Source organism: Colossoma macropomum, unplaced genomic scaffold, assembly GCF_904425465.1.
Source record: "Colossoma macropomum unplaced genomic scaffold, Colossoma_macropomum, whole genome shotgun sequence".
Taxonomy (NCBI): Eukaryota; Metazoa; Chordata; class Actinopteri; order Characiformes; family Serrasalmidae; genus Colossoma; species Colossoma macropomum.
Window position 1 is genome coordinate 3,637,558 of NW_023494810.1, and position 20,882 is coordinate 3,658,439.

Consider the following 20,882-nt stretch of genomic DNA (forward strand, 5'->3'; position numbering starts at 1 on the left):
TAAGTCCAAGTTATTCATATTACTGGAGGTATTTCTGCAGACATTTGATACAATATAATCTAGTTGCATAAGAAAGAGGTCAGTCAAGGGGGAAATCAGTGAACACAGGAGCTTCCAAGATGGCAGTTCAGAAAAAGATTTCAAGATAGAAAGAAAATGGGACTCCTAAGAACCGTGCAGACCTGGTAGACCAGCAAAACTGCCCCATCAGATAAACAGCACTTAAAGCTCATCTCTGAGAGAGAGCAGAAAATCAAGCGGCTTCAGATCTGAGAACATCCACAGGTGTTTCTGTCCATCCTTCCACTGTCAGAGGACATCTCAGCGCTATGGGTCCGAAACTCTTTGCCCTTACCTTACCGCTGCAAGTTCTTTTAAAGTTCTTTAAAGACGGAGCCAGAAACGTTGATTTTTGTTTGGTTTTTTCGTTTATTAGAGCTGGAGATGCTTCACCACCGATGTAGTACGTCATGTGCTACCCCGGGCTCAAGGAGGATGCTGGAGGCAGGATTCAGGGTGGCACACCAAAGAAACAAAAACAAAACCAAACAACCAAAAGAACTCACAACAAAAACCTAAGCTGCCTACTTTTCAGTCTCTGCTAGTTAGACTTTTCAGTCCTTTTCAAACTAGGCTTTCCAGCTCTTCAGTCCTTTTGCTTCTGCTCATCCCTCTCTCCGAGGCGGGGCTCGGGACTCGCCCGCTGTCCCCCATTCGCTCACTGTTCTCTACCCGTGGTCTCCGCTTTGGAGCTCGGGCCCCGCCTTCCCACCAGCTCTTGCGGCCGTCATCGGGGCCCGGGGTACAGGCGCACTCCGCAGCCGGCTACTGATGAGATCAGCTTTTTTTAATATCTGTATCATTTGCTATTCGACTCAGTTTAAACCCAGTAATTTAAAAGTGTCTCTTCAGCCGCCATTCGCTCCTCTGCTGACGCCACCATGTTCTCGAATCCTCGTCGGCTCACAGTGAACCTCAGGATATGTTGGATGGTGAAGGATCCACCTGTTAGATCTTTCATTGCCATGGAAAAGAGGAACACATTTCTCGGCCGCATATGAGGGAGGCTTCAAAATGGGACGGCCCAGTCGCCCCACTGTGACGCAGTAAGCCTTCAGATGCAGCCCCTGAGTTGGGACACAGCTACTGTGTAGCTGTCAAGAAGCTGTTACTGAAAAAGGGCATAGACAAAAAAGCCCCTGGTGATCTCAGAACAATGCACTGACCACCCCGCAGACCAGACTTTAGCATCATTGAATGTGTTTAGAATCATTTGGATAGTTAGAAGCAGAGAATGAAACTTCTAAGACTGAACTTTGGAGGTGTGGAAAAATATCTAAGCCCTAGAGAACCCTAAGCATGCACTTTGCATGCAGTTTGCATGGCTCTATCCAAGGTTTCATAAGTCAGGAAGGGGTTAACTTACAGACATGATATACCTATGTATAGTGTTTGTAGGTTAACCCTTTCCTGACTTAAGAAGTCTAGCAAACTGCCCAAAAAGCATGAGCTTAGGGTTCTGAGGGTTATAAGACTGATTGTCTCACACAAAATGAAAAAATGGAAATGATATTTACATTTACAGCATGTAGCAGACGCTCTTATCCAGAGCGACTTACAAAAAGTGCTTTGTTGTCTACTTAGAGAAAAAATCTTTGCTAAGTTAGAGAGAAAGCTGGTCCTGAGCTCAGATACTGCTAGAGACAAAAGCCCATGCTGATACCTGGAGAAAAAGGAACAGAATTAAACACAGCGCAGTGCAATACATTTCAATAAGTGCAGTACAATACATTACAATAAGTACTTAACTCAGTGCTCACTTAAGTGCTGTATAAAGAGACGCGTCTTCAGTCTGCGTTTGAAGTCTCCCAGTGGGAGTTCGTTCCACCACCAGGGCTCCAGGACAGAGAAGAGTCTTGATGCTTGTCTTCCACGCGTCTTGAAGGATGGCGGGTCAAGCTGAGCTGTACTTGAAGCTCGAAGGGCTCGAGGTACAGTTCGAGTTTTGACCATTGCCATCAGGGAGGGAGGGGCTGGTCCGTTTTTGGCTTTGTAGGCATCAGGGTTTTTAAAGGAAGCCAGTGAAGGGAGCACAGCAGTGGAGTGACGTGAGTGAACTTAGGAAGACTTAATTAAATGTGTTTTCTGCTTTTTTCATGATGCTGAAAAAAGAATAACTTGTACTAGTTGGTCATTTTGATTGGAAATTAAAGGAATGTGTTTGCACAGTTCTGTAAAAGAAAACCAGAATGGCTTTTCTTCAGTGACCACTAGGTGGTGACAAAGATCACAGAATCCACCAATGCAGAAGTTCTCAATTTTGGTCCTGGAGTACCACAAACCTGCAGTGAAGCAGTGGAAACTCTAAAATGTGCAGAGTAGTGGTATTCCAGGACCAGGACTGAGAACCACTGCGCTAATACAGCCAAGACGGAAGCACTTGGTATTGATTTCTGTACATATAGGGTATTGTCCCAAACCAACTTACCTGAAATGTGGAGTCAGCTCTCTGTTGAACTCTCCTGAGGGAGATGGTGCCGGGAAAAGGACTCAGAAGAGGAACCTGTCCTCCTCTGGGCTGCACTGCACAGTGGAATGACAGTAGGAAGGGTTTAGAGAGCGAGAGAAATTAACACAGGAAATCATCTCAGAATAAAGATCCCTGAGATAAGATGGTGGGGAATGTTAGTAGTTTGAAAAAGAAAAGCTGTCAGAAGAAGCTTCAGTGGGCTACTGACTCCATCCTTTCGTTTATTAAATGTTAATATTTAATAACGACCCCAAGCAGACAGAAGTTCAAGACATGCTTATTAAACTAAGGCCCATTCCCGTTTCACCCCTAGCCCCTTCCACTGAGCCCTTAGCCCTCTGTTTTGTGCGTTCACGTCTAGCGGTAGGGTGTCCTGATTCTGGTTGAGATAGAGGGGTAGGGCAAAGTGTTGGGGCTACATGACCCTCCAAACGGAGGTTTTTCAGAGACTACAAACAGAGTGTTATGAGGAAAAAAGAAAAAATGGTAAGATGGCTGAACAAGAGACCAAAGAAACCCACAAATGTGAGAATTTTCTCCTTTAAAAATTAAAATAACCACTGTTTTATCTTAGTTTAATGTCATTTCAGTGTATTATGGTCGTTTTCTTCATAACAAGCATAAAAATCGCTAGTAGTATGTTAATGTCTCAGTAGCTAGCTAGCTAACTCTCCCGTTCCACCTTAAGTAGTCCAGCAGCTCTGACACCTGAAGTGCCAGAATGTAGCTGCTGTACCATTTAAGGTGGAACGGAGAAATTCGAACAAGAAGCTGGAGAATGTCTGACTTCAGCTTCATATCACTGAAGAATTAGGGGTGGGTGATAATAAATAATTGCCCCCCTCTTTGAAGGCATATGATGCCCTAAATGTAACTAAAGCCCAGCAGTGAGGAGCTGAACTTTACCCTCCTCTGCTGTCACTGCAGACTGGCAGGGTCGCCTACAGAGCAGCGCTAGTAGCTGTTAATGAAGTAATGTTCTTTTTATTTGATTTCATTAGGGAAGATTTCAACCACTACCCTGTAACTCAGTTCCAAGAGGTTAGGGTGACACTCGAAAACAAGGGGTAGGGGTAAAAAGAAGAAATGGGATTGGACCAAAGAAGCTGCTTATGTTCTCAGAACAATACGCTCACCACCTCAGAGTCCAGAAATTCACTATGTTTGGGATAACTTGGATTGTCAGAAGCAAAAAATGCAACCAACTTCTAAGACTGAACTTGAGGTGAGGTGTGGAAAAATATCCCTGTAGGTTTCTTTAAAAAGCTGAAAGCAAGTCTCCAGAGAAGAATGGAAGGTAAAGGCAAAGGTGAACACACTAAATACGGAAAAATGATACTATGTTCAGCTGTTGAGGCTTTTGTGTAATTTTCTGAGTAAATTCAGTGAGTAAATTCTACTCAATGGCCATTTTGACTGAATTTAAACAATGAAGGTTGATCGCTCAATGAAGGGCGATAAATAGATATGAGAACAGGGTAGGTAAGGAAGGCCATTGCTTTGGTTGGTGACCACTGCTCTAATCCATCCTTGGTCCTGTGTTTATAGTGCAAGATGCCCCAGAGAACCCTGAGCCCACTGAGGAGCCCAGTCGAAACGAGGAAGAGCAGGATGAAGAGGCTTCTTTCTCTGACCCTTCCAGCAAGGACAGCAGCACCCCCCCTGCTGAAGTTCTTCAGAGTCCAGAAGAGCTAAAGCCAGAGCCGCCGCGCAGAGAAACCCGCACGCCACCCCCAAAACTGCCCGCAAAGCTCCTGCCCCGACTCGGCAGCCTGGACAGTCAGTACTGGATTACTGTGGACGCTTAAAGTGATTTAAAGGGGAACTCCACCGATTTTACAAAATTACTCAATCATTCAATGGTTTAGATGTGAACAAAATCATTCAGAGTGGTTTGGTGTGAAATGCGCCTTTCCAGAGAAATTTACAGAGTCAGAATTGTTCACCATTATAGTACTAGGAACCAGACGTCCGACACGTTTAATGGCTCTAGAAGCTACATCCCGTTAAGTTATTACACAAAATGGTTATGAATGCATGGTTTGATACCTGAGACACTGTTTTGTGATAGTTCTGTTATAAAGTTTTGGCCTAAAACGTATATTTAGTATGAAATTTTACTCCAGGATTATTTTCTTATATGTTTCCTCTCAAATTCGCATCTCAACTGAGATCAATGCGTGTAGCCTAACGTGCTTCTGTTGTTATTAGCCTGTAGCTACAGCTGTTTAGCACGGCTAACGCCAGCAACAGCTTTTGTTTACAGTTTAGTTTTACAGTTTTCATACCTATTTTGGAAGAAGGCAGAGTATACAGAGGACTTAGAGGAGGTCTGTTTCCAAAGTGTCGTAGATCCATTTTAGTTTGAACCAGAAAACACAAAGGAGTTGAGAGAGAGAGAGAGAGAGAGAACGAGAGAGAGAGAGAGAGAGAGAGAGAGAGAGAGAACGAGAGAGAGAGAACCTGCCAGTGCTGAAGCAGAGCAACCCAGGGCGAGTGGAAAGTGCTGGTCTCAACAACAAACTACTTGCTACTCCGCTTACCAGTTTATGAGGCAGGATAGTGAGGCAGATAGTTTTTGTATTTTTTGTGTGGCCCACGTTAGACAGTCTGTTCTAAGCTAACGGCTAACAGTGATATCTGCACAGTGTCTAACGGCGACTAATTTATTTCACTAACGAACGTTTCTTACCTTGATTCCAGTTTCTGCTGTAGTGAAACTGAGGGTGTGTAAACCTGCGGCTCAAAGAAAACACATTTCTTCAATTTCACAGTATTTTACCACTATCAGTGTGACACATGAACACTTACAAGACACGTAAGTTCACTGCTCATGTTGGAGAGCAGATAAAATGGTGATATGTGTAGCGGAGACATACGGACGTCTGGTTCCTAGCACAACAATGGTGAACAATTTTGACTCTAAATTTCTCTAGAAAGGCCCATTTCATTAATTTGCAATTAAATGTTTAATTAATTTTGCAAAATCGATGGAGTTCCCCTTTAAGTTCATTGATAGTTCAGCAATAGTATCACATTTAGAGATGCAGTTGATCAGCTAAAGCATGTATAGTATATTATGTATAGTAGTTTTTTAGTTTTGCACTGGAGCTTCAAGGCTGACTTAGCCAACATCTAATAGTATTTAATTTATGAATTAATAGATAACAGTTTATCATACAGTGTCAGACGTCTGCTTGTGTGTGATCGTACTATATTGCTATTTGGGGGAATCTAAGCTTCCATTACTTGTTGGCTGCATTAGCCCTGTATCCCCAAGACATAACTAAAGAAGCAACTTTCAGACACCAAAAGTTTCTTGGCTTTGGTTTTTGCCAGATTATTCGTCATAAATCCCACTGTTTTTCCTCACCGCACAGGTTCTCATCCCATTCAGATGCGGCCCGCTCCAGCCACCCTGCCCCGGAACTTCACTCTGCCCAAAGACGCGCTGAGGGGACGCATGTCCACCCCGACAGGCTCCCCACACCTGGGCAACATGCATCCACCGCTGCCCCCCAGCTGCATCATAGAGGAACTGCACCGCGCTCTGGCCACCAAACACCGCCAGGACAGGTGAGGGATTAGTGTGGCCCAGTTAACACGATGTGAGAAAATGAAATGAAAGCACATATTACTGTACAATATACAGTCCTGTGCAAAAGTTTGGGCGCCCCTGGTCAAATCACATTTTGTTGGTTTTTCTAGGTAAAGATAAGTACATATCTACACATTTTAATGCACAGTCACTGTTTATTTCCTGAAATGAACAAAACCATAAAACGTGGCCCGGGCAAAAGTTATGGCACATTTTGTGTTTTATTTTTTAATTTTTTCCTAATGTGTAATAAGTAGAAATGTTCACCAAAATTAGCAGAAAAGTGAAATATAAGTTTGTTCTCCTTATTTTTCGTACCTTATTTTCAGGTGGAAAATCAGCAATACATTTAATTAGACTTTTTGTTCCAACTTTTTGTCTGTGACTGCATTGTTTGTTAATTGTCATGGGTGCATTAAGATTTGGGACATGCCACTGTAAAAAGCTGTAAATACATGCTGTAAAATCAGGAATGGAAAAAATATAAAGAAACTGTACTTAAAGCTGGGCATACACTTTGTGATTTTAGAAATCTTGTTCTTTGGTGACTCACACTGTACGTTTGAATCGCCCCTCGTGTTCGGCCAAAGCCTGCGATTTATGTGCTCACACTGTACGAAAACACTCGGTCTGACTGACCTGACGCGACATGGGTGCTCACACTGCACATGAAACGCAGCCCCTACAGACGCTGATCTGTCTACAATAAATCTGTTTCATTCAAAACAACACGCTGCGCCTGCGATGTCCTGATCAAAACACTGGCTGAATCTCACACGGCTCCCTGCTCCCTACATAGTGCACCACATATTAAAATAGTTGCTCCTGCACCCATAAAGTGCATCACATGTCTAATAAATAGCCTTCTGAGATTCAGCCATGCGTGCACAGTTCCATACTGGCCAAACAGTGCACTATTTTGGTGAAGAAGCCAGAGCTTAGTGCACTACATAGGAAGTAGTGGGCCATTTGAGATTCATTGACAAACACTGTATTTATTTAGACCTCACAATTCAACTCAGTCAAACAGAGCAAAGTCGGCTGGTGCAGCAAGTGTGGACTTCTTTGTCTCCGTGTAGGAGCGGCGGTTGTGACTGTGTGTGGTTTTGGGTGCGACTTTGAGAAATTGGTTCGTGAGGCTGCTCAGACTGGGAGACAAGTGACCAACATTTCTGACATATCAGAAATCCATCGATCGTCCGACTGCTGATGCAGAGCTCGTTTGGGCAGTTAATCGGGCATCATTTCCCCTTTCAAACTGCACGGCAAACGACGGCCGATGAAGCTCAAATTCGGCCCGATCATGGAATTCAGTCGGCTCTGACCAAATCGGGCTAAAATCGCACAGTGTACGCCTGGCTTAAGTGAAAGTATGAGTAGGAGAGAGCAGAGCAAACTGACAATTTTTTTTTTTGCTAAATTATTTTTTTTTTTAGTTTTGACTGAGATGAATAGTTTGCTATAGTAGCAACCTACACATCTCTGCTACACATTAAAATGCAAACATTCTTTCCAGCGTCTGCTGTTTATAAGCAGTTCAGCCAAAAGTGGAGCGAGTGCAGCTTACTTCACAGGTGTGGTTAATTGTGAAAGACTAAGGGGCAACAGTCACTTAGACATCCAAGTTGACATACATACAGTTTCTAAGTGCAAAAATGTTGACTTTGGGGATATTTTGCCCCTCCCCCTCTTGTTATTCCTATTGCTTGTTTGTGTCACAGTTGGAGTTTTAATGGTTATTTTTGTTTATTTGTTTATCGGCCACAGTTTTCATGGTAAAGAGGTCCGCAGCTCCCCTAAGAGGCGCTCTGACGGGCGTCTGTCACGCACCTCCAGCACAGAGGGAGAGCAGCAGGGTGGGGAAGTGGAGGAGAACAAAGAGAACATGCGACTGGACGAGTATTACAGTGACCAGGACAGCTGGAACGAGTCCGTCATCTCTGGTACGGTCCACTAGAGCTGCCCAGCGTCAGCGTTACAGCATTATGTCATAAGTAAACGGTCATAGACTTTTTAAGTTATGACTATATTAAAGAGCCTCTATCATGGAAATCTGAATTTCCCTCACTTTTTGTAACTGAAAAAGTTTAATGTACTGTATAAACACGGCTAAAATTTCAAGATGTACAGTACACTCCACAGTCCATAAGGTCCATAAATGGAAACTAAACTACAAAGCAGCCTTTTTTTGAATTCACTATTTTTGTGATGTCATTAAATCGAAGCATTTACGTATATCTATATAGCCTCGTCCATTCACGTCGCAGTTAAAAAGAGTGTTTCGGTCTGGACTTTTTAATGAGGCAGGACATCCAATCAGAACAGAGATTACTTACATATCGCTGTTGTCGGAACAAAACCTCGTATCTCCATTTTACAGTTTTTATCAAAGTTTGAAAATACCTGTTGTTCGTTACATTGTGTGTAAATTTCATGAAGAATGGGCCAAAAGAAACGGCCCAAAATGAAAATATCTGGTTCCATTGACTTACGTTAAAAGTAAAGTAAGTTTTTTCCTTCTCCTGTAAAGTCACCATTTTGGAGATACGAGGTTTTGTTCCGACAACAGTGATATATCAGTCTTCAAGGGACCTTATCCTACGGTTTTTTTCTTGTGTTTTATGATTTGCTTTCAGGTCCACTTATAACATTTTTGAGGTTTTATTTACCAAAACGTGGTCATAATTCATTTTACATTACTGTTTTCCAACCTCACTTTAGAATCTATTAGAATTAAACAGTCTGTTTTAATTACCCACGACCCAGAAGGATAAGCGGTTTAGAAAGTATGTGTGTGTGTGTGTGTGTGTGTGTGTGTGTATTTTATCACTGCCTTTACGACTGTTTTATGTAAATTAACTCTGTTCTGATTGGCTGCTCTGTATTGTGCCTCATTTAAAAAGCACTCAGAGCTGAAACACTCTTTACAGCTTCACTGTGAATGGATGGCTGAATGTATGTAAATGAGTTGGTTTTTGTGACATCAGAGAAACAATGAATTTAAAATGGGTTGTTCGTTCTATATATAGACTTTATGGACCAGGGATTGAATGGGACATTTAAAGCTTTAACAATGTTTACATAATACCTCAAACTCTTTCAACTCTTGAAAATTTGATTTGATTTCTCATGTTATGGCCTATTTAAAGACACAAACAAAGATTAGAATGTATTCATGTAAAAATGAATTCTGACTCTTTATCGTGCTTAAAATGACAGACATTAGCGGAAATTGTGTGGTATAGACCCTTCAACACTTTTTGTGTCAGGTCACAAGAACAAAATCTCAGATGACGTTTACTGCTGGACTGTTTGGCCACTGCAGCTTTTAAAGCTCGGTGTGTTGGTCTCCGGAGAAGACCTGAAAGTCCTTTTGAATAAGAGAACACATCTTCCTGAAGAGAGTTTGTTCCTTCAAAATAGATTTATCAGCAACATCTGGTGCATCTTCTGCAGCCTGCTGTTATCACATATGGGTCAGGAAAGAGAGAGACTTTTTCCTCTTGCACATAATCTTTCTTACTTAGTAACTATTTTACTCTTACAGTATTTTATTTTTTTCTTTGATGTCAGTTTATGATGTTTGTGTGGGGTTTCTGTACCAAAAACAGTCATTATTTTTTACCCCACCCTTTTCAAACCACTTTTTCTGCCTTAGAATAGACTGTAGATCTTTAACCTTCTACTCCACACATTATGAAAGCAATTAAAAAAAATACTCAATCCACTTTTCTTGCAAAAAAAATGATTCTTGAATAATTTTTTCAGACCCGATTATTAAATTCAAAAACAAAAATAAATAACTAAATAAATAAATAAATTGTGCAGGGGGTCTTTTTGGAGTATGTTGCCTTGAGGCAACATTGTGCGACAATTAGAAGAAATTATATAACTCTGTGTTCCCTGAAATGGTGAGACCTGGCTTGCGACTGGCTAAATCCATACCACTGTCGCACAGTGTTGCTTCTAGGCGACAAAAAAAATTCTGCAAATGCTTATAACAAAAATATTGATACTGAACATTAAAAAACAGGTTTAAAAGTGCCCACCAAGAGATATTATGACTAGGCACATGCTTTTTGTTGACTCACTCAAACTTTTCCCTTTGTTGTTAACGCTTTCGTTGTCTTTAAATATGTATAACGTTATTGTAAAGTGAGGAAAATGAGTTTGCTGCCTTGAGGCAACATTGTGCAATATAAGGTTTAGACTAATATTTGTAAATTACCTCTGTTCTAATTAGAACAGAGCTGCGTTATATTGTGCCCTATCCAAAAAGCAGTCTAGGCTAATTCACTCCTCATAACTAAACACTTTAACTTTAAAAACAAGCTGTTTTTGCAACTCAATTTCCATGTATGGACTGTATGAACTGAGGTGCGAACAGTATGTTTTGAAACTTTAGCATTGTTTATGTAGTACAGTAAACTTTTATTTTATTTCGTTGTCATGGTGGTGGTGTTTTAGTGTGCGTTGTGCTGGTATGAGTGGATCAGACACAGCAGTGCTGCTGGAGTTTTAAACACTGTGTCCACTCACTGTCCACTCTCTTGGACACTCCTACCTTGTCAGTCCACCTTGTAGGTGTAAAGTCAGAGACGATAGCTCATCTGCTGCTGCACTGTTTGTGTTGGTCATCCTCCAGTCCTTCATCAGTGGTCACAGGACGCTGCCCACAGGACGCTGTTGGCTGGATATTTTTGGTTGGTGGACTATTCTCAGTCCAGCAGTGACACTGAGGTGTTTAAAAACTCCAGCAGCACTGCTGTGTCTGATCCACTCAGGCCAGCACAACACACACTAACACACCACCACCACGTCAGTGTTACTGCAGTGCTGAGAATGATCCACCACCCAAATAGTACCTGCTCTGTGAGGGTCCATGGGGGTCCTGACCACTGAAGAACAGGGTAAAAGGGGGCTAACAAAGTATGCAGAGAAACAGCTGGACTACAGTCTGTAACTGTAGAACTACAAAGTGCACCTATATAGTAAGTGGAGCTGATAAAATGGACAATGAGCGTAGAAACGAGGAGGTGGTCATAATGTTATGCCTGATCAGTGTAAGCCCTTAACATTAAAGATCTTCCATTCCTCACTCTTTAACTTAGTAATAACTTAGTCATGGTGTGATGTTTTCCATGTAGGTGCTGACTAAAGAGCCTTGGGATGTGGACAGTGGAGCCTAAATGGTTAATCTACTTAATCAACAGGAGCTGTTTCCATTCACTCTCCCTTAATTTGCAGGATGGAAATATAGACATTGTTCTGTTGTGGGTTATTGGGTTTCTGGTGGTCAGTTATTTGACACCGTTAGTTAATGTGTGCGTGTGCGTGTGTGTGTGTGTGTTGCAGGGACACTGCCGCGGCGGATAAGGAAAGAACTGCTGGCCGTGAAGCTGCGCAACAGACCCAGCAAGCAGGAGCTGGAGGAGAGAAACATCTTCCCTGTCCGCAGCGACCAGGAGCGCCAGGAGATCCGCCAGCAGATAGAAATGAAGTTGGCCAAGTGAGTGACCCTTTGACCATGTTTACACTGGTCATTTCATATGTCCACATAATGTCCAGATAAGATTTAGCCATGTTAAGCGGATTTTACACCAGACTTGCACGGCAAGCCTAAACTGTTTGGCAACACTTGCGTTCGCATGGGGCGAAAGTCACATGCATTGCGTTGATAAAGCAAAGACTGTTTTCCAGCCGTATATAATAGTCGTTAGCAGCCGTTAGTATAACCTGCAAATTCCATTTACAAGTTGAATAAACTTTATGTAAATTAAATTCGAGCATAGATATAGCTGTAGAAAGAGGCTTTGATTGGCTTGTTCCTTATTTATTTCCAGCATTTTAACAGACTCTCAAAGTTTTAAAATTAAGCACTCTGCTGTTTTGATTATGGGCCTAGATGGCACACTATAGCAAAAATACAGAATTTTGTACTGTTTCTTTCTAGAAATTGTGAGCATGCTGCGTGCGGCAAGCATCAAAAATAGACTCAAATAGAACCAATTTTTGCGCTTCACGTGCAGACTACATTGATTAACATAGGAGCTTTTCGCTCCCAGCAAGGCGTGTGGTGTGGTTACCATGCCTGGTGTAAAATGGGCTTTACATGTATACCTTAGCACTAAAACATGCCTTTGTTAGACAGACAGAAATCCTACTGGCTGTTTTCCTCACATTATGCAAATCCAAGGAATTTTCTGCTGGAATCTTCTTGGATGATGCAGTGCACCACAGTGATTTCATTCTATATAGCATTATAATTATAATTATAATGCATTTTGTCAGACCTACACTGTTAAAAATGAGAGGTCAGCTCAACTCAAAATGATGATGTAACTGATTACATGGCTTTTCTTGAGTTGACTCAACTTGAAGACAACACAACTCAACACAACTCAAACTTCTTAGTTGAGTCAAAAATTCTCTTAATTGCTTAGTTCTGCATCTCAGGTATGGTAAAAAAATTGAATTTTTTTTTATACTTATCTTCCCCACTAGCCAGGACTCTCTCAATCACACAATCCTGCTGGACATTTTTCCTCTTGGGTAAACACTTATGAATGGCTGTGGCATCACTGGGGCTCAAACTTCTTGTTGGGGTGACGGCTTAGTCCACTGCACCACTCAGGAACACATGAAGCAGCTCAAAGTTTGTGTCTACAAATGTTTAAAACACTGGAGAAAATATTTATTGTTTTAACTTTTAAGCATGGTACAGTCTCATATGGTGCAGCTGTCTAATAGTTCAATATGCCAGATGGGACTGTGTGATAGATGGAGCGCCAGCTGGTGGGGGAACTGACTAAATTCAGTTTTGTTTATCTAACTGAGATGCAGAGCTGGAAACAGTAGCTGGGAGAATTTTACTCAACTAAGAAGTTTGAGTTGTGTGAACTCTGGCGTCCTCAAGTTGAGTCAACTCAAGAAAAGCCATGTGATCAGTTACTATATAATTTTTTCAGTTGAGCTGACTTTTCATTTTTTCTATAGAAACTAGAAATGCGGTTAAAGGCCATAAGAGCTGTCATATGCTTTTGTTTTTTCATCCTGACATAGTTCAGGAGTACGGATTGCCTTGGAAGCTGAGAGAAACAGATACTCTTACACTTGGCTCACCTCAGCTATTGAAGTGTCTGAGGCAGTAGATAACAATCTGACTCCAGTTTGTCTTGCAGTTACATTTTCACGATCAGATGGTTATCAAATCTGCCCAAGAGACCTTGTGGCTAAGTGTAAATACACCCACCTGTTGCTGCACAGTTTATCAGCTCCCCTCACGTCATCCACTAATGGAAAAACACCTTAGAACTACCAGACCAAATATTATTTGGGTGGTGAATCATTCTGTTTTTTTTCCCCACACTGCACTATTACTTCCCACTTTTCACAGACCTTTAATGGTCCATTTTTATTGATGGACATTGTAGAGGGGGCTGATAAATTGTGCCACAACAGATGGGCTACAGTTAGCACTTGTGAACCTACAGCGTGCATCTATATGGTCAGTATTAAATTGGTGATAAAGTGAGCTTTGACTGAAGGCACGAGGTACCTAATACCCTGGCAACTCGCTGTGTTCTCTCTTTGTCCTCTCTCCTCTCTCCATCCCTGTTCCTCCTCTCCTACACGCCGTTCCCTCAGCTCTGTGTCATCAGGTTCATTATTTCAGCCTCGTCGCTCCTGCTTAATAATGTCATTTCTGGAAAGCTTGTGTGGGTGTGACAGCTGACCACACTGAAGGCCAGATGTATCCGAGCCTTTAGTGCATGTGAGAACATTCACACGTGCGGTTTTGCAGTGAGACGAGCGACAACTGGAGCAGTTCCAATCACACGTATTCGTTTGGGTTCAGCAATTTTGCAGGCGCTGTATACAATGAAGAGTTCAGGCAACAATTTGGTAAAATATCTAATTTACACAAATTCCCCCTTTATTGCAGATTTATTTGATCAGCCAAGACATGTTTGGTGTTTGAAGTGTACTTATATAGCTGAGTAATAACAGCTAAATTAAAACCTGAATAACAATATGCCAGCAGGGGTATTCAACTCCGGTCCTGGAGGGTCACTGTCCAGCACAGTTTGGGAAGTGTCCTACTCAAACACAACCACTAAACCAAATGAACAGATCAGGTGTGTTTGAACAGGGAGATGACAAGACTGCACTGGAGTTGAGCACCCCGTCATACACTGGCTGTGTTTACATGCAAACACTTTTGCCAATCCGATTGAATACATTCCGATTATAGATTCAGACTGAGGTATTTATTCTCACTCTACTGAACAATCTGATGGAAAATCTCTGATACAAGCACACAACAATTAATCTGATCTAAAATGTAAATGTAGTGTAAATGTTACCATGACAACCAGCATCACGTGAGTCCAGTCAGAGTGAGATGAGCAGCAGTGAGCAGCGCTTGTGTTTTTAATTACTTTAAAATGACGTCAGACTCAGGAAAACGTCCTTCACATGTCCTTATTAAAGAAGGCCGAGAGGAAGACGTCGCGTTCTGAGACACATAAGCTGGACGTCCGTCCCACCGCCGTCTTTTAAAGATCAGAGCATAAACTTCGTCTCCTCTGCAGACCAGTTTCTGCTCCGCCACGTTGAACGGTATAAACTTTCACTATGATCCGACGAACATGATCAGAACGGACTTAAACTTTCAGATAGGGAATGTAATCAGATACTCGAAATTAAAAATATGAAGGGTGGTCTCTGACTTTTGCATAATACTGTAGCCTTGCAGCTCCAGTGCAGTACTAATGAAAGGCACTTATTGGCTGATCATCTACATTTAAGGTAGGAAAATTGTGTAAATTAGATTTTTGTCCAAATCATTGCTTTAGTCCAAACTTGATAGTAATACTGTAACCTGGGATACTCGTGTAACTTGACCTATGAACTGTGTACCAAAGGTGGTGGTTGGTTGGTTGGTATAGTGTAATGGGTAGCACCTCTGCCTTCTACGCTGTAGACTGGGGTTCAATCCCTGCCTGGTTGTGCACCCTACACTACACCAGTAAGAGTCCTTGGGCAAGACCCCTAACACTACCATCACCTACCTGTGTAAAATGATCAAATTGTCTGCCAAATGCCGTAAATGTAATTGGTCATCTTGTGACCATTATGTGGGGACCAGTTCTGAGGCTTGTGAGAATTTGCTCATTCCTGATATACAAGCATGGGGCTCTTTGACAGAAGGCTTTTTGTGCTCACTCCTCATTCATTCATTTCAGTGAAACTTAGTTGGATGCTCTTGCTGTTGAAGCCCTCACAGTTACAGCACAGTACGCTGCATGCTAACAACCTTTAAGCACTAGGGGGAGCCACATTCATAGATGTCCTTTACACCATTTGTGTATCCTATTCACCATAACAAAGAAATTATAACAATTGACTCCCTCAAAATCTCCCATATAAAGCCTCTTATGTTGGCTGGTATTCTCTAATTAAAACGGTCTTCGAGGCTGTGAAGGACTGCCAGTGTTCTCATTATTATTCGTATTGCCCACGTCTCTTCACGCCTTCAGAACTGGTTTATTTTCAGACAATACACTCTGGCTTGTTGCATTCAAATGATTGACGCCTGTGGTGTCGCATCTAGCTCTGAAACACATCCAGAAATATGCCAGGAAACATTCACACCCTCAGAATGCTTTATTTGACACATTCAATATATATTAATATATAATTTTATATTACATAAGGCAGATAATTGTGCAATATAATATATCTCGGTGTGATTCACACTCTTGGATTGTGTAATGTTATGTGTGATGTTATTTATTATTATTATAATTATTATTAATGATAATAATAATAATAATAATAATAATATCTTTATTATAGAGCTCTTGTCATACCGACAAGTGATAAAGCCTGACAGTGTTAGAAGAAACTATGAGTGTCATATAAGAAAAAGATGTAGAGTTTTAATTAAATGCTGAGTTAAAGAGCTGCGTTTTTAGATGCTTTTTAAAAGTGAGCTCTGAGCTTGACTGTCTAATGAAAGGTGAACTGAGCTCCACAGTTTAGAAGCAGAATAACAGAACGAGTCTCTCCACGTTTTCTGTATTTTACAGAAGGTGTTTGTAGAAGGTCAGTATCTGCAGATCTAAGATCATAAACAGACAGACACACTGTGATGTAAGCAGTGCTTTAATGTCATTTAGAGCCTTAAAAACTAGTAGCAGAGCTTTAAAATCTATCCTGAATAATACAGAGAGCCAGTGCAGCTCTTTTAAATCGGGAGTGATCTGATCTCTGTTTAGTTTTTGTTAGGATGCTGCCAGATTGTGTACAAGTTGTAAAGCATATATTGTTTTCTCCAGTGAGAAGATCATTACAGTGATCAACTCTGCTTGTAACAAATGCGTGAACAAGTTTCTCTGCGTCGCTCTGAGACAGAAAAGGCCGAACTTTAGTGACATTTCTCAAATGATAAAAAGATGCTTTAGTAACTGTGTTTACATGCAGATAAAACAGAGCTCAGAGTCTAAGATCACACTCAGGTGGAGTACTTCAAGTTTAATGTGTATATAAAGCTTTTTTAGTACCTTTTTTAGCTGTTTTTAGTACCAATGATCAGTATTTCAGTTTTGTCATCATTTAGCTGGAGACAATTTTGTGGCAAAATATATGTATCCAAAAGTATCCAGACAGCACTTCTAATTAGTGAATTCAGCTACTGCAACTGCAGCTGTTCAGTTGTACACCAACACAGTGGGATGCAAGTTTGTGATCCAGAACTGATCAGCTAACATCAGTACCTGACCTCACTAATGCTGTTGTGGCTGAATGCAATCAAATCGTCTAAGAGTAGAGGCTTAGATATACATTCCTAGAGGCCACAATGTCTGTTGTTCTCGATCTGAGGTGCCACGCCTATGGCGTCCGCCATGTTGGAGAGGTCAAGATCCGCTTGTGAACAGATTCACTTGTATTGAGAGACGAAGAGTCTCAGGATTAAATCAGCCTCATCTTCCTTATTACTCAACCGATTTTCACCAAGTTTGTTTTGTTATAATCTTCATAGACGTAGATTAATCCAGCCTGTACAGATCTGCTCTCAGTAGCTTTTACTACTTTAATAACTGATCATGCTAATTAGCCGTCTGGACCAGCGGGAAAGTATTCAGTCTGCACCTGACGATAAAAACCAAGTTTAGCGTGAGAAACACAATCAGACACATCAGCAAATCCATCACTTCTAATCTTAATACACATAAAAATAAAATAAACCCCCAAAACAGAGTAAGAAGGACGAAGCTGAAGTTGGCTTCCTATTCGCCAGCTTCTTGTTCGAGTTTTCCCGTTCCACCTTAAATGATGCAGCACTTACATTCTGGTACCTGAAGCTGCACCATTTAAGCTGGAACGGGAAAATTCGAAACAAGGATCTGGCAAATAAGAAGCCAACTTCAGGTTCGTGTAAGAAGGTGCTAAAGTTAATCTATTATGAATATCTACACAGATTAAGGAATGCTATAACTTACCACTACAAAGCTTTAACCATCACTGTAAATAAATAACTAGTAAATAAAGTTAAGACCCGCTGAATAGACTATTAAGTGAAATAAGCTTAATATAAAACCAGAGGAAAAACAGTCATGATCATATCTACAAACACCACATAAACAATACACATCACACAGACATGAGTGTGGATCACTGCGTTCCCTCCGTTATATAATCCTATCCCTCTTCCTGAGAGTAATATTCCTGAAATAGTGTAATTTTGGACAGTATCTTTCTTAAACTGCTGCTCTGTAATGGCACTGAATGCAGTCCAGCAGCGATGTTGACTGCTCCAAAATGGCGGTGCCATTGACGTGCCTGGCTGAACCCAACATGGCATCTAGGTATGTATATCTGTGGGTAGAGGCTGCATAAAAAGGGGACAAATACTGTGTTAATACCCTTGATTTCAGAGGAAATGTTAGATGGGCGAGTGTCTTTTGGACACAATGTAAAATTAATGTATAATGAATATATACATAAACACAGTGTATAATGAATGTTTACATCACATGAAAGTGGATCAGTCCTACTTAAGAGCACTGAGAAAGCTCTGTTCATCCAACTTCTTATTCTAGTGTCTGTTAAAAGGGAATTCCACAGTTTTTTTTCAGTATTTGCACATTTCAGCTGTGATGTAATCTAAAGTGGGTGTTTTCATTTTTTTTTCTTTTCATTTTGTCTGAGTTTCGCTCTCCAATTTAGTTGTGTCCAGTTCTACCCACTAGCTAGGTCTCCCCACGCTGGGAGCCACTTGCATCATGCTGAGTGATGGAGAGCGAGGGGGAGGGCCGTCCTACCCATCCGGAAAGACCGATTGTGCTAACTGTAGACAAAGTTACCGAGTCAGATTTCTTTTCAGTGGTGTTGATAGGAACCAGAGGTCACAATGGCTACAATGCAAATATAATCATTTTGTTTACTATCCAAAATGACAATACATTTACAACGTTATTTCAAAACTATCTTAACACAATGTCTCCGACATCAGGCAGCGCATTCAGAGCCATTCCACGTAATAACATTCAGTGTGGTAGCTTTTAGAGAAATTAAACACTGCAGATGTCTGGTTCCCATCACCACCACTGTGAACAATTCTTGCTTTTTTTTTTGGTGTGTCTACTTTTATGCTGTCTCCTTATGATATTCTGAAACATCAGTGAAACTCCCAATTAAGCCTTATTTAAGAAACAAGAATAAATAGAATTGGAAAAGAGCCATACTTAACTTCTCTTATTGGCAGTGGTGGACGAAGTACACAAACCATGTACTTGAGTTAAAGTAGAGATACCCAAGGTAAAATATCACCCCAGTAAAAGTAGAAGTTCCTCCCTTTAGACCTCCACTTGAGTAAAAGTACAAAAGTATTTGCCTTCAAATGTACTTAAGTATTGAAAGTAAAAGTACTAAAAGATTTATTATGGCTCTAATGTCCTATTATCATTTTTATAACAAGACTCCCTTCATTAACTCATTTTACGTGAAAATACTCCAGTGTCTCTCTTGGTAAACCAGTCTTTTAATAGAATGTCATTAATTAGTGACGCTGATGTCTATTAAAATTATCATAAGCACAAAACACTGAAGGCAAACAGTTTCCATCAGGTAGAACTGAGTGACCCTGAAAGAACGTTTTGCAAACAAGCAGGTTTTCAATGTAAGACAAGCAAAGTTTCAGTGTAAGATTTATTTGCAACTTAGTTACAAGTTTAAGTTTAATAAAAACTTTAAACTCAGATTCACAAATGAGTTTCCTTTACTAAACTGCATCTGTAGGTCTCTGTTCATAAACATAAACTAGCCTAAACTAATTTACTATAAAATGAAAGTGTTTGTATAAATTCAGAAAAAAGACGCGTCAGTCACAACTGCATATGTGTACATATTTCTATATTGTGGTCTATTTACACAATGTTTGGTTAGAGTCAGGAGTTTCCTCCATCATTTATGTTGAATAGACTCTCCCAAAATTTTACACTGCTGCACTGATGTTGAACTGTGTGCTGCACTGGGTCTGTATGACCAACAGGTCAAAACAAGCTCAAAACAAAGTGTGCGCTGTGCCCTGATTGGTCTTCTTGCTTCACGCTTCTTTTATTTTGACATTATGTTTTTATGCACACGTAAGCCAAAAGTAAGGACAGATTTCTCATAATGTAGCGGAGTAAAAAGTGAGATATTTGTCTTTGAAATGTTGTGGAGTGAAAGTGAAAAGTCACCCAAAATGGAAAAACTTCAGTAAAGTACAGATACACAAAAAAACTGCTTAAGTACAGTAACGAATTACATTTATTTGGTTACTATCCACCACAGCTTATTGGCTCACAAATGATTGCAGTAATAATAACAGTAACTGTCTATTTTAAACTTTGTGATTAGATAATATCAGAAATATTATCACTCTCATTATTTCGTCTTCACTGTCGAAGGAAGGATGTGTTTTCTTAGGCTCCATTGTGTGATTCATAATCATTTAATGGGAGATATTCTCATATTTACTCCTCAAGAGGGCTTATTAACAATTAGCACTCCTGTCATTTCCTGTAAACCTCCCTTGATGAGGCAATTAAGCCTGCTTACTCACTCAGGGAACTGACCTCATCTGTTTTTCCGCAATATCCCTTTGGCTCCTATAAATTCCCCCTCGACTGAGCGAATGTAATATTAAAGAAGTGCACTGTCAGGAATCTCAGGGGCTGAAAATGGCCTGTGATTTTCTTACTACGAGTCAGCAGAGCAGAAATAGACAGATCGAGTGAACAGAGGACTGTAAGAGAACCTGCCCACATCTCTTGGTGCCTTTGGTGGGTTTTTAAGAAGGAATTAGTTTTCCATGTTGTTAGCTTAGCTGTTAAGACCTGTTGCTAATACAAAGTGTCAAGCTTTACAAATGCAGGCCAAATCAGCCTCATTAAGCCCACTAAGCCCCTTTATTCTCCGCTTCTGTTCGCTTTGAGCCTCCCCACAAATTCTCTGAGCCTCACAGCAGGTTCTAATACTGAAAGTGATGAAGTTAGCATTGAGCCTTGTAATTGAGTGCTAGATCAAAAGGATCCTGTAGGGAGAGGTGGGGAATAGGGGTGTAAATCGCTGACCTCACGATTTGATTCAATTATGACTCCCCTGGAACCGATCCAGTACATTATAAAATCTATAATTTCACCATGATTCACCATGGACTATTTTGGTGGAATTGTTTTCAAAATACAAGAAGCCAATCAGAAC

General features: G+C 40.8%; 1 protein-coding gene across 1 annotated transcript in view; it reads left to right on the plus strand.

The window, feature by feature from the left end:
* Window positions 1-20,882, plus strand: part of LOC118799985 (phosphatase and actin regulator 3-like) — a 106,673-nt gene that overhangs the window by 62,565 nt on the left and 23,226 nt on the right. Inside the window, exons 5-8 of the mRNA XM_036560132.1 lie at window positions 4,079-4,309; window positions 5,911-6,106; window positions 7,896-8,071; window positions 11,484-11,637. Coding sequence (XP_036416025.1) covers window positions 4,079-4,309; window positions 5,911-6,106; window positions 7,896-8,071; window positions 11,484-11,637 — 757 coding nt within the window. The remainder of the gene's footprint in view (window positions 1-4,078; window positions 4,310-5,910; window positions 6,107-7,895; window positions 8,072-11,483; window positions 11,638-20,882) is intronic.